This window comes from Myotis brandtii, unplaced genomic scaffold (assembly GCF_000412655.1).
Source record: "Myotis brandtii unplaced genomic scaffold, ASM41265v1 scaffold523, whole genome shotgun sequence".
Classification (NCBI taxonomy): domain Eukaryota; kingdom Metazoa; phylum Chordata; class Mammalia; order Chiroptera; family Vespertilionidae; genus Myotis; species Myotis brandtii.
In genome coordinates this window covers 506,396-520,427 of record NW_005369902.1, presented here as the reverse complement: position 1 = coordinate 520,427, position 14,032 = coordinate 506,396, and the positions used below count along the sequence as shown (strand labels likewise).

The window sequence follows — 14,032 nt, the reverse complement described above, 5'->3', positions numbered from 1 at the left end:
CTAGGTGTGGTAGATTTCGTAATATACTATTACCAACCTATTTAGTAACTGTGGTTTTCATATTAGGTTTAGGCTTTTCACTCATAAGGTTCATATTTTATCACTCACTCTTGCTTTTTCAGCACTTTCTGGCACTACTGACTATAGATCCCCTCCAACAGAAACAAAGGAATAATAATTTTTATTCCTTTCCCCCTTTTTATTGAATTTGTTAGGGTGACACTAGTTAACAAAATTATACAAGTTTCAGGTGCACAATTCTACAACACATCATCTGTGTACACTGTATTATGTGTTCACCACCCTAAGTCAAATTTCCATTTATCAGCATTTATCCTCCTGTACCCTCCTCCTTCATCCCTCCTCCTGGCAATCACCATACTGTTGTCTATGTCCATGAGTCTTTTTCTCTTGTTTTTTTGTGGGTGTTTTTTTTTTCTCAATCCCTCCACTCCCCCGATCCAGCCCATCCACTCCAACATCTGTAAGCCTGCTCTCTATTATGAGTCTGTCTATATTTTGCTTGTTAGTTCATTTTGCTCATCTGAGTAGATCTTTTGTGTCTAAGGCTTCTGTAGTGCATAAAGAATTAGGTTTGTGTTTTTTTGTCTTGTTTTTTCAGTGCAAATTCTACTGTATATTTATATAGTTCTTATGGGGGCTCAAATGATTACCACAAATTTCTTGATTTTCAGTTTTGTTCCACTGGTACAATTTCAGGTTTCCCTTGTCTTATACTGTTTTTGATAATGTTGTTCCATTCTCTGATGTAGTGAATTCAGTTATTAATTGAAGATATTTTATATTATGTATTATACTAGAGGCCCGGTGCACAAAAATTTGTGCACTCGGGGGCGGGGGAGGGGGGGGTCCTTGAATTTGTTAGGGTGACACTAGTTAACAAAATTATACAAGTTTCAGGTGCACAATTCTACAACACATCATCTGTGTACACTGTATTATGTGTTCACCACCCTAAGTCAAATTTCCATTTATCAGCATTTATCCTCCTGTACCCTCCTCCTTCATCCCTCCTCCTGGCAATCACCATACTGTTGTCTATGTCCATGAGTCTTTTTCTCTTGTTTTTTTGTGGGTTTTTTTTTTTTCTCAATCCCTCCACTCCCCCGATCCAGCCCATCCACTCCAACATCTGTAAGCCTGCTCTCTATTATGAGTCTGTCTATATTTTGCTTGTTAGTTCATTTTGCTCATCTGAGTAGATCTTTTGTGTCTAAGGCTTCTGTAGTGCATAAAGAATTAGGTTTGTGTTTTTTTGTCTTGTTTTTTCAGTGCAAATTCTACTGTATATTTATATAGTTCTTATGGGGGCTCAAATGATTACCACAAATTTCTTGATTTTCAGTTTTGTTCCACTGGTACAATTTCAGGTTTCCCTTGTCTTATACTGTTTTTGATAATGTTGTTCCATTCTCTGATGTAGTGAATTCAGTTATTAATTGAAGATATTTTATATTATGTATTATATATAATGTTATATTTTATTAATGTTTTCAGCTTACCTCTGCCCAGGCCTGATACGTCTCATTTTACTGAATATTTAAGTTCTTGAAAATATATATTTTTCACTTAATTGGATTAGAAAAAGTATGTGCAATATTTTTTTCCACTTTTGGTCTTTAAAGGGCTATAATTTGAACAATCACAGTCGGAAAACTGCTTGTTCACGAAAGTGGAGGAAACCACTAATAGACCTCTGTTAGTGGATCAGTTACCTCATGTGGCATATGTTCTTTAAAAAGAAATCTTTGAAGGGCTGAATATTTCATTATTTACATAGGTATTATAACAGTTAATTTTAACATGTTAACTGTCTTTTAAAAGTCTTTGTGAAACAAATAGACATTTTAAGTGGCTGAAATAATTTATATTCCCCATATGTGCATCTGCATACCCCATGACCCACCCAGATGGTCACCTAAAGCCACATTCAAAAATGTTCATAACAGCACTATTCAAAATAACTAAGTATTTTTGTACAGCTATCCAATGCCAAAAGAAGAGTTGAAAGAAAAATTAAATTATAGACTGTTTGTTGAATGAAATAATATATAGCAAGAGCAATGAATGAACTACTACCGCAAGAACTAGTGTGCATGACCTTCAGTGTGGATGAATCTGGCAAACACAATGTTGAGTGAAAGAAGCCAGATATAAGAGAGTGTATCTCTATTATTCCATTTATATAAAGTTTAAAAACAGTTAAACTATTGTATTTATGTCAGGATTATGGTTATTTTGGGGTTGTTAATGACTGGAAAGAGGCACAATGAAGAGTTCTGGTACGCTGGGAATAATTTACTTCTTGATGTGGGTGCTGGTTGCACAGGTATGTACATCACCGAATATTTTGAATTCTCACTTAGATTTATAGATGATTTTGTTATGTTTAAATAAAAAGAAAAAGCTAGCCCAGCCTGCATGGTTCAGTGGTTGAGCATCTACCTATGAACCAGGAGGTCACAGTTCAATTCCAAGTCAGGGCACATGCCTGGGTTGCAAACTCAGTCCCCAGTGTGGGGCATGCAGGAGGCAGCCAATCAATGATTCTCTCTCAGCATTGATGTTTCTCTCTCTCTCTCCCTCTCCCTTCCTCTTTGAAATCAATAAAAATATTTTTTTAAAGAAAAAACTATATGAAAGATGAAAAAATGAAGTAAAAAACCAATCCAAACTTAAGATTACCATATACATTTTTAAAGAGTCACTGATATATTTTTGTCATATATTAATATTATCAACCCAGAATATCAAATTTCTTTTAAAAACCTTTGATTCACATGAATCTTGAAAGAAACCAGTCATAAGAGACCACATACTGCATGATTCCACTTATGAGAAATGTCCAAAATAGGCAAATCTACAGAGACTGAGAGCAGATTAGTGGTTGCCTGATTGAGGGGTGGGGAGGGGGGGCGGGTGGGAATGAGGGTGCGTGGGGGAAAGGGGAAAGAGGGAAATTAGGGAATAATAGCTGAAGGTTTTGAATTGTTTTTAAAATTATGGTGATGGTTGCATAACTTTGTGACTATACTAAAAACCACTGAATTATACATTTTAAATGGGTGAATTGTATGGTATGTGACTTATATCTCAAAAAAAGTTACCAAAGGGGGAAAAAAAAGCTTTTATTCTGAAACCACGTGTCATCTCCAAAAAATTGCATTAGGTACACATTTTACTTCATGAAAATATAACTTTTTGTTTTGTTCTAATTAATCATGGTAAGAAAAAAGCAGTAAAGACTAGCCAGGTTTTCTAAGACATGTAATAATGAGAGCAATATGGCCAACATAAATCAAATATGCACAAATACCAAGTAATTGTTCATTTCCAGGGTAGCAGATAATAGTTGATAAATTAAATGTCCAAGTTTTAATATTTCGCTTAACCTGTGGGTTCAAATCATGTGCCCATAAGATCTCTTTATTAGATACTGAATAAAATACTAAAAAGTATTGCTTTAATTTTAGTTTTTTTCCTCTACCTTTGTTGCCCCTTTTCTGAAAATTTTGTAAAATACTCTGACAGAGAAAGCGAAAGAAAGAGGGTAAAGGAATGGTCTCTACAACAAATCATCTCTAGCTCAGTGCCGTCCAATGTTTCTGCAATGATGGATACATTTTATTATGTATGTGCTCTCCAGTACAGTAGCCAATTGCCACATGTGGCTATTGAGCCCTTGAAATGTGGCTACTGTGTGACCAAGAAACTGAATTTTAACTGTATTTAATTTTAATTAATTTAAGGTAAATTTTAATTTAAGTAGCACATGTAGCTAGTGGCTACCATATTAGACAGCGCAGATTAATATGAACACAATTAAGTATCAGTCTTAAGACAACTCTATGCTTATAGTACTAAGAATAATTCACGAAGAGTATACTGAAGTTAAGTTATATGTTTAGCAAACGAATAACAGACAAAAATCAACTTTACAAACTCACCTGGCCATCTTCCATTTTAGCTTTTGGATAGTTGAGGATTAGTTTTGTAGCTTGTTCCCATTTTGCGTGTGTATCTTCCCAAGCCTAAAATGAAGGCAATTACCACTTAAAAGCAACTTTAAATCTAGAGCTAAAAATCAATCAGTAATAGGTCTCAAACTTGGTGTATATCATAAACATAATATCCTACTAGTAACATGCACACATCTTAGATTTGCTTCAAATGCTCTTCCTGGTCACATACGCATAACATGAGGCTTTTAAAATTGAGGGTGGGGGCCTAGGAGGGATGCTTCTGTTGCTAAGGGCATACCTCAGTGTTTCCTGCAGTGGGATGCTCAATGCGCCTTAGTAGTGCCATCACTCTTTTCTGAAGTGCTGTTCTTCCTAAACAAAGACCACAGGAAATCAACCTATTGCACTCAGAGCCTTGCTTGCCAATGGAGAACCTGGCAAGCCCAACCCAAAAGACAGAGTAGGAGGAGTGGAATGAATGCTTCAAATGATAAAGCTGAACATTTCCTTTTACCTCCCTCATAGGAAAGGTATTTCACTTGGACTCCACAAATGTCCACAGCATAAAATAGCTACTCCTACCTATATTTACTCAAAACATGTGCCAATGTGTTTTAAACTTCATTATACAGGGTGGGGCAAAGGTAGGTTTATATTTGTTTATATGGAAAATAATACAATTAAAAATAACATGCCCAGCCAGCATGGCTCAATGGTTGAGCATTAACCTATGAAACAGGAGGTCACGGTTTGATTCCTGGTCAGGGCACATGCCCAGGTTGCAGACTCAATCCCTCGTGTGGGGCGTGCAGGACGCAGCCGATCAATGATGTTTCTTATCATTGATGTTTCTCCCTATTCCTCTCCCTTCCTCTCTAAAATCAACAAAAATATATTTTAAAATAATAATAAAAAATAAACTGTTTCATGTACTCACAACTGTAAATCTACTTTTGCCCCACTATGTATACAATCCAGGCCAAGTACATCATATAATCTATAACTGCCAGCAATTTATACTGCCAGTTTTTAAACAAATGTAGATTATATTGAAAATTCAGTGAGACGTTAATAATTTCAAGTGCTATTTATTTTCACCTTACCTTTGCAGAAAAGAATTTCAGGTAAGCTTTCTGAATTAGCCCTGTAAACTTGCTAAGTAGTCACCTTAAATACATCCTTAAATTTCTAGCACAAATATCATGTGACTCAAGGCAGACTGAGTGAGAAAAAACATTATCCATATTTACCTGTTGACATCATATTGCTGACAGAAGCAAATTCCATGAATGTGTTATAGTTGGGCAAGAAGTTGTGCACCGATACTTCATCCACCCCACACCGGATATCCGCTTCCTCACAGAGGTGGCGGAAACAGGACATGGCAACCAGAACAGCTTCAGTGTCAGGGCTCCACAGAAACATGTACAGGGCCACTTCCAGTTTGGTTTGGGCTTGTCGGCATATCGGTGGGGTTCCACTGCACCCTGCTGCACTATCCTGGGAGTCAGGGGTGGGAGGTATACATTTTCAATGTAGGTAATTTTATTTACAAAACCCAACAATGCAGCAAACTTTACCACATATACATATATACATATATACAATAACCCACAAGAGCTTTCCCCTCTAGTCATAGAAATTTTCAAACCCCAAATATCTTGTTTGAATAAGAAATGAGAATATTTGGACCAACATAATGCTACTATCTGTCCAATTTCAAACTGAGTAAGTATTAACCTATTCTAAATTCCAGAAATGTGGATTAAGTCTAACATGGACACAAGTAAAACAACCACAACATAAACCTGCATAGAAATGTAAGCCTCTTCCCAGTCAATTATAAAACAAAAGAAGAGGAAATCACAGTAAAGTCTATCTACCCACTGGAGGGAAGAAATAAAATAAGCACATTCAGTACTGGCTGAACTGAGGGCACAAACAAGAACTAAGTATCACTTTAGAAGACATACTTGATTCTGGATTACACATTCCCAAAGCATGAAATCCTCATTTAGGAAACAAATGTAAATTTTGCAGGCAAAGTAGACAATTATAAATGCCAAACTATTTAGTTCTTATATCGAAAATTAGAGATTAAAAAAGCTTTAGTCTGAAAAAGAAACTCATGTAATTTTTTTTTTGCTTATACTATGATTTACTTTTAAAAGTAATTACACACACAAACAAAAATCACAGAAACGTCCATATATATAAAAGGCTAATATGTTAAGTGTCTGTCTGACCAGTAGCTATGATGCGCACTGACCACCAGGAGGCAGATGAATAACAGACAAAAATCAACTTTACAAACTCACCTGGCCATCTTCCATTTTAGCTTTTGGATAGTTGAGGATTAGTTTTGTAGCTTGTTCCCATTTTGCGTGTGTATCTTCCCAAGCCTAAAATGAAGGCAATTACCACTTAAAAGCAACTTTAAATCTAGAGCTAAAAATCAATCAGTAATAGGTCTCAAACTTGGTGTATATCATAAACATAATATCCTACTAGTAACATGCACACATCTTAGATTTGCTTCAAATGCTCTTCCTGGTCACATACGCATAACATGAGGCTTTTAAAATTGAGGGTGGGGGCCTAGGAGGGATGCTTCTGTTGCTAAGGGCATACCTCAGTGTTTCCTGCAGTGGGATGCTCAATGCGCCTTAGTAGTGCCATCACTCTTTTCTGAAGTGCTGTTCTTCCTAAACAAAGACCACAGGAAATCAACCTATTGCACTCAGAGCCTTGCTTGCCAATGGAGAACCTGGCAAGCCCAACCCAAAAGACAGAGTAGGAGGAGTGGAATGAATGCTTCAAATGATAAAGCTGAACATTTCCTTTTACCTCCCTCATAGGAAAGGTATTTCACTTGGACTCCACAAATGTCCACAGCATAAAATAGCTACTCCTACCTATATTTACTCAAAACATGTGCCAATGTGTTTTAAACTTCATTATACAGGGTGGGGCAAAGGTAGGTTTATATTTGTTTATATGGAAAATAATACAATTAAAAATAACATGCCCAGCCGGCATGGCTCAATGGTTGAGCATTAACCTATGAAACAGGAGGTCACGGTTTGATTCCTGGTCAGGGCACATGCCCAGGTTGCAGACTCAATCCCTCGTGTGGGGCGTGCAGGACGCAGCCGATCAATGATGTTTCTTATCATTGATGTTTCTCCCTATTCCTCTCCCTTCCTCTCTAAAATCAACAAAAATATATTTTAAAATAATAATAAAAAATAAACTGTTTCATGTACTCACAACTGTAAATCTACTTTTGCCCCACTATGTATACAATCCAGGCCAAGTACATCATATAATCTATAACTGCCAGCAATTTATACTGCCAGTTTTTAAACAAATGTAGATTATATTGAAAATTCAGTGAGACGTTAATAATTTCAAGTGCTATTTATTTTCACCTTACCTTTGCAGAAAAGAATTTCAGGTAAGCTTTCTGAATTAGCCCTGTAAACTTGCTAAGTAGTCACCTTAAATACATCCTTAAATTTCTAGCACAAATATCATGTGACTCAAGGCAGACTGAGTGAGAAAAAACATTATCCATATTTACCTGTTGACATCATATTGCTGACAGAAGCAAATTCCATGAATGTGTTATAGTTGGGCAAGAAGTTGTGCACCGATACTTCATCCACCCCACACCGGATATCCGCTTCCTCACAGAGGTGGCGGAAACAGGACATGGCAACCAGAACAGCTTCAGTGTCAGGGCTCCACAGAAACATGTACAGGGCCACTTCCAGTTTGGTTTGGGCTTGTCGGCATATCGGTGGGGTTCCACTGCACCCTGCTGCACTATCCTGGGAGTCAGGGGTGGGAGGTATACATTTTCAATGTAGGTAATTTTATTTACAAAACCCAACAATGCAGCAAACTTTACCACATATACATATATACATATATACAATAACCCACAAGAGCTTTCCCCTCTAGTCATAGAAATTTTCAAACCCCAAATATCTTGTTTGAATAAGAAATGAGAATATTTGGACCAACATAATGCTACTATCTGTCCAATTTCAAACTGAGTAAGTATTAACCTATTCTAAATTCCAGAAATGTGGATTAAGTCTAACATGGACACAAGTAAAACAACCACAACATAAACCTGCATAGAAATGTAAGCCTCTTCCCAGTCAATTATAAAACAAAAGAAGAGGAAATCACAGTAAAGTCTATCTACCCACTGGAGGGAAGAAATAAAATAAGCACATTCAGTACTGGCTGAACTGAGGGCACAAACAAGAACTAAGTATCACTTTAGAAGACATACTTGATTCTGGATTACACATTCCCAAAGCATGAAATCCTCATTTAGGAAACAAATGTAAATTTTGCAGGCAAAGTAGACAATTATAAATGCCAAACTATTTAGTTCTTATATCGAAAATTAGAGATTAAAAAAGCTTTAGTCTGAAAAAGAAACTCATGTAATTTTTTTTTTGCTTATACTATGATTTACTTTTAAAAGTAATTACACACACAAACAAAAATCACAGAAACGTCCATATATATAAAAGGCTAATATGTTAAGTGTCTGTCTGACCAGTAGCTATGATGCGCACTGACCACCAGGAGGCAGATGCTCTTGTCAGCGGCGGTTCTCAGGTGACGCACCCAGAAACCAGAGAGGAGGGAGCCCGATTTCTCACAGGGCCGTGCAATTCCACCTTCAGCTGTGGGTTATGTTGTTGCTGGGGCACTGTCAGCCCCGAATCTGGTTTACTGCTCACTTAAGTTTGTGTTCCACACCCTGTACGACAGCAACTTTGCAGAGTGCCCTCTCCCACTCTGGGACCCCTCAGGGGATGTCGGAGAGCCAGTTTTGGCCCCATCCCTGCAGGCCAGACTGAGGGACCCCACCTGCCAGAGGAGAGACCCCACTCACTCTGCAGACGCCCTTAAAGCCACGGTGCCACCCCAGGTGTGGCCAGCTGGGGAGGGACCTCCACAGGTTGGCTCCAGGGCGTGTCTGGCCCATCTCACCCAGTCCCGCCCCACCAGCCACCTTCTAATTAATTTCCTTTCAATGTGCACGAATCTGTGCACTGGGTCACTAGTTTATCTATAATGAAGCAAAATGCTTTTTCTCCCAGTAAATTTGTACTTTTTAAAGTTGGTACAACTTTTAAACTTCTGGGATTTAAATGGTCTTTCTTATGGAGTAGTTTATAATAATTATACCTGTCGGTTATAGCTTGTAAGTGTCAAATACTTAATTAAATACTGTTTTAAACATGACCCCATTTAATCTTTACAACTATTCTGGGGTAGGAATTATTATTATCCCTATTTTAAAACTGAGGAATTGAGCCACAGAGGTTAGGAACTTTCATCCACCAAGAGCTGTGATAGCACTAGAATCTAAGCAGTTCTCTACCATGCTATATTACCTCATTGAAATTTATCAAAGTTCATTCAGAAGAAAATACAGCGCACAGATGATGACATGGAAAACTACAAAAGAAGCTGCTTACCATGGACGAGTTTCCTTTTCCCTTCCGGAGAGAGGCTCCAGGAGTACAAGTACGGAGTAACTCTTCATGTTCCATGGACATCTGATTGGTATTTCCACTTGAAGGAATGTCACATCCTATCCCATAAAGGAATAGAAAGTGACAGGAGCTTCTATCTGCCTGCTAGAAAGAATAAATAAATAAGCCTTTTTGAAGCACTGATAATCAAGAGAAATAAATACTTATTATGCATTGTCTTCCTTTTTGAGACTACCCTGAAACACCTCTCCTCACTTTGAGGAACATTCACCAGAAACCCAGTAGTACAAATAATGTTTGCTCAATGTCTTTGAAATGCCTCTCAGTTTTCCACCCTTGAAATCATCAAAACAGCAGATTCTAGAAGTGCAAATTAACATTTCCCAGTCTAACATGGGCACAAATAAAATATCAACAGCATGATTTATAAAGATTTTCTCCTATAACATTTTATCATCTGCCATTTCAGAGTAATTAGAAGTTGACTCTTTTGAGATTAAGCTCCTCTGGACCAGTAAGTAATTAACACGGGTATATATGCCAAGTATGTCACAAGAGTGACTGTACTGATTAGATTTACTACTGGATTACTTAATGCTGGATTACTCCAGAGAATTATACCATAGGCAAGGGCATGAAACTATGAAGTCTAACGTTCTTTCTTATTTTAGGACTGTCAGATTCCACTATTTTAACACAGAAAGATAAGCCAGATGTGAATAAACACAATTCACCATTAGCCCATCTTTAAATAAAGAAAATGTAATAAGCTGCATGGTATACTGAAAAGCATATTAGTTTGTTACATTTAAGATTTCTCATAGCTATGATTCTAGAAAAGGATAAAAATTCAATGAATCCAATACTCCTAAAACTATGCCATAATAGAATTTTTAACTAACTATAGAAACTTTATATTAAAAGAAATTTAAGGCTCTTCTCTATCCCTCAAAACCTGTCACCATGCTTCAAAAGTTCATAAACTTTTCACTCGGCCCCAAGGAAGAAGCTTCCTGATATTTTCAAGAGGTGAAACCTTGATGGCAGGAATATAAATAAACCTAGATTGTGTGTTTCCTTCAGCTTCTTGATAGATAGCATTCCCTGATCTAGTATAGCCATAAAATCCAAATCTTAGGTATAAACTTTAGAGCAGAGATAGAATATGCTCTTTAATCTATTTTGGTTATAGCAGCCTCCACTCCTCTTAGGCCTGCCCCCACAGAGACCTGCTTATTCACTCAATTAGAATTAGTCAGGATTGCAACTCTAAAACCAAAGCCTCAGATTAATTTTTTATTTTTCCTACTTCCTCTTTTTTAAACTGATTTTAGATAGAGAAGAAAAGAGAGGGGGAGAGAGAGAGAAATATCGATGTGAGCGAGAAATATCAATCGGTTGCCCCTCATATGCACCCTGAATAGGTTATCAAACCCACAACCCCTTGGTGCACAGGACAATGCTCTAATCAACTGAGCCACACCAGCCAGGACCTCAAAATAATTTTTAAATGTTGATTTGTTAGCAATTACTTCCCTTAAACTTTGTGAAGGAGGGAGGAGCTAAGTAGAACTGACTTGGCTAATAAACACTTGCTTAATTTTTTTCCCATTACAATTCCAAATATTCTTCCCTTTTTAAAGATGTCATTTTGCTTACCTTATTTTTAAGAAGAAATTTATTCCTGCAGATCAGAATTTCCCGCAACCATTTGAGAATTTCTGTGCTACTAAGCATTTGATGGCTAGTTAATTTCTTGCAGATGTAAAAAAGCATTTGTGAGCTGCAATAATATGAAGTTCATTGTTACCAGCATTGTCAATAAGTAATACATATAATAATCAGTATGTAATGACATTCTCTCATAATGGACACAAGTTTAGAGAAGCTTATTCTCCGTTCTGAGATGTGTTTTAGAGAAATGGTTATCAAAATGTTAACAGTGTGATAATCAAAGGGAATAAATCTACAGACTATATTTTTTTAAAAATCAAGTACTTCTACACCTCCTATCCCCCAAACTCCCAATTATTTTGTCCATGCATCTAATCCTTATGGAAAACTCAAAAAGAAATGACAGACCATGTGCTATACAGCACAGACTGGAGTAAACCCAGTACTCTAGAGCTGCAATACCTTCAAACAACTGCCTACAGACCAAATCAACCCATCATTTGCTGTTGCAAATAAAATTTTAGGGGAAACATGGCCATACCCATTCACTTACATTTGTCTGTGGCCGCTCTCATGCTCCAATAGTAGAAATGAATAGTATGACAGAGACTATCTGGCCCACAAAACCTAAAATATTTACTTCCTGGCCCTTTAGAGAAAAAGTTTGCTGATCCCTAGTCTGAAGTTGTAATATCCAATGTGGTAGCCACTAGCCAGCCACCACTTGTGGCTACTGAGCACTTGAAATGTGGTTTGTCCAAATTAAGATGTGCTCTAAGTGTGACACACATCGAATTTTGAAGACTTTAGTCAAAGATCTCATTAATAACTTTTGTATTGATTACATATTGAAGTAATATTTTAGAGGTATATCCTGGATTAAAAATATATTAAAATTAATGTTCCCTGTTTCTTTTTACTTCTTCATGTGGAAGCCAGAAAATTTTGAAGTACATGTGTGGTTCACATTGCATTAGAATGGAAGAGCACTGCTCTTGGTGGAGGACTGAACTCAGCTGCCAAGTGACTTAGTGTACTCACTTCTATGGTAAGATAATGACAAAACCTGAGGCTAAATTTTCCTCAATGTACTCCTTTTGTGCTCATTAAAAGGTAGTAATTTATATAACCTAAGAAAGAAATTATAAAATACTGTATGTTTTTACCTTCTAGGCAGATGTTTGTCATTAATTCCCTCATCAAAAACAATGGTTATTAAAAAACTTACAAGATCATAGTTTATAAAAGCAAACTATTAACATTACAAAACTTTAAAACTCTAAGCTTATAACTGCACACAGTCAATTTAAAACACAGTTGTAATTACATAAAAATATGTAATAAAAGAGATTACAACATATATCAGTACTTATGGTTGGATAATAAAATGTAGCACAATTAAAATTTTTTTTTCTACATTGCTGTTACATTGTTCCCAGAGTTAAAACAAGAAATATTCTAACTAATAATTTCAAGTCAAATAACAAACAAAATCATAAAACCTCTGGAGTTATAGGTGAATAAAGTTTTACAATAAACCAAGTACTATAGAGTTAATATTTAAAGACAAGAAATAAATACAAAATAAAATTTTAAATTGAATTAAAAAATAAAAGTCCAAATACCTAATTTCCCAAAATGTTTCTACAGGAGCATCAGGGTTCCATAAATCAATGCTATCTAATTGATGAAGAACCAGCAGAGCCTGAATTTTTAAAAAGAGAGAGAAAACTTACTCAAAAAACTTTTGGCAAACGTAACATTGGACTATTTATTTTATAAATGCTAACAAATCAAATTTAATTGTAGCCTCAACATACAGTGTAAGGCAAAAGAGAAGAACTCTGAGAACCCAGATCTCCAGGAAACAAGATACATATGTAAATAAATAACTTTATTTGTATCATTCTTATTTAAAATGGCATACATGCAGGAAGTTAAGTGACTGATGAATTCAGAACACCAATATATACATGTAAAAACTGCTTTATAATATGAATAATTTTAATAAGTATCAAAGAATTCTGTGGAACATAAAGTTAATCCCCAAGTAAGAAGAGCTTGCCAAAATTAATACAAACAACAATTATTTTACTTCTGGCCAAAAGAAAAAGTAATCTTGCCACGAATTCTATTGGAACAGAGCAAAATAGACTTTGCATTTCATAGCAGAGTATTCATTCTAAAATATTTCTTTTTAAAAAAATATATATTTTTATTGATTTCAGAGAGGAAGGGAGAGGAAGAAAGATGGAAACATCCATGATGAGAGAGAATCATTGATCAGCTGCCTTCTGCACGCCCCACACTGGTGATGGAGCCCGCAACCCGGGCATGTGCCCCAACCGGGAATTGAACTGTGACGTCTTGTTTCATAGGTCAATGCTCAACCACTGAGCCATGCCAGCTGGGCTCATCCTAAAATATTTCAATTTGAATTTGAATTTGGCTCACAGAACATTAACAGGAATTAATTAATTAATTTAAAATATACAACTAACATACAAAAAAACTATTATGAAATAAAGCCATCAAAAAGTTTGTATAAAGACTCTTCCTTCAGACCAGCCCTACCCTAACTCCACCTCCACAGTGCTTCCCCCAGAGGCACACTGTTGAGCTCTGAACATTTTCTCAGTCCTTAGTCTGCATATTTGGCAATTCTTTACTCTGCTCTTACAGCATTTTATTACAATTCCAATGAAACATTGTTTGGAACAAATAATGAGAATTGATTTCTTCTCTTACAGCGGTTCTCAACCTGTGGGTCGCGAACAATGAAAATACATCCTGCATATCAGATATTTACATTACGATTCATGACAGTAGCAAAATTACAGTTATGAA

The 14,032-nt window shown here is 36.3% G+C and overlaps 1 protein-coding gene across 1 annotated transcript in view; it reads right to left on the bottom strand.

Annotated features, from left to right (window-relative positions):
• The window catches only part of NF1 (neurofibromin 1), a 327,459-nt gene that overhangs the window by 127,427 nt on the left and 186,000 nt on the right, over nucleotides 1–14,032 (bottom strand). The window contains exons 21-26 of the mRNA XM_014548834.1: nucleotides 12,811–12,890; nucleotides 11,171–11,294; nucleotides 9,494–9,655; nucleotides 7,567–7,816; nucleotides 6,615–6,688; nucleotides 6,302–6,385 (exon numbers count right to left, since the gene is read on the bottom strand). Coding sequence (XP_014404320.1) covers nucleotides 6,302–6,385; nucleotides 6,615–6,688; nucleotides 7,567–7,816; nucleotides 9,494–9,655; nucleotides 11,171–11,294; nucleotides 12,811–12,890 — 774 coding nt within the window. The remainder of the gene's footprint in view (nucleotides 1–6,301; nucleotides 6,386–6,614; nucleotides 6,689–7,566; nucleotides 7,817–9,493; nucleotides 9,656–11,170; nucleotides 11,295–12,810; nucleotides 12,891–14,032) is intronic.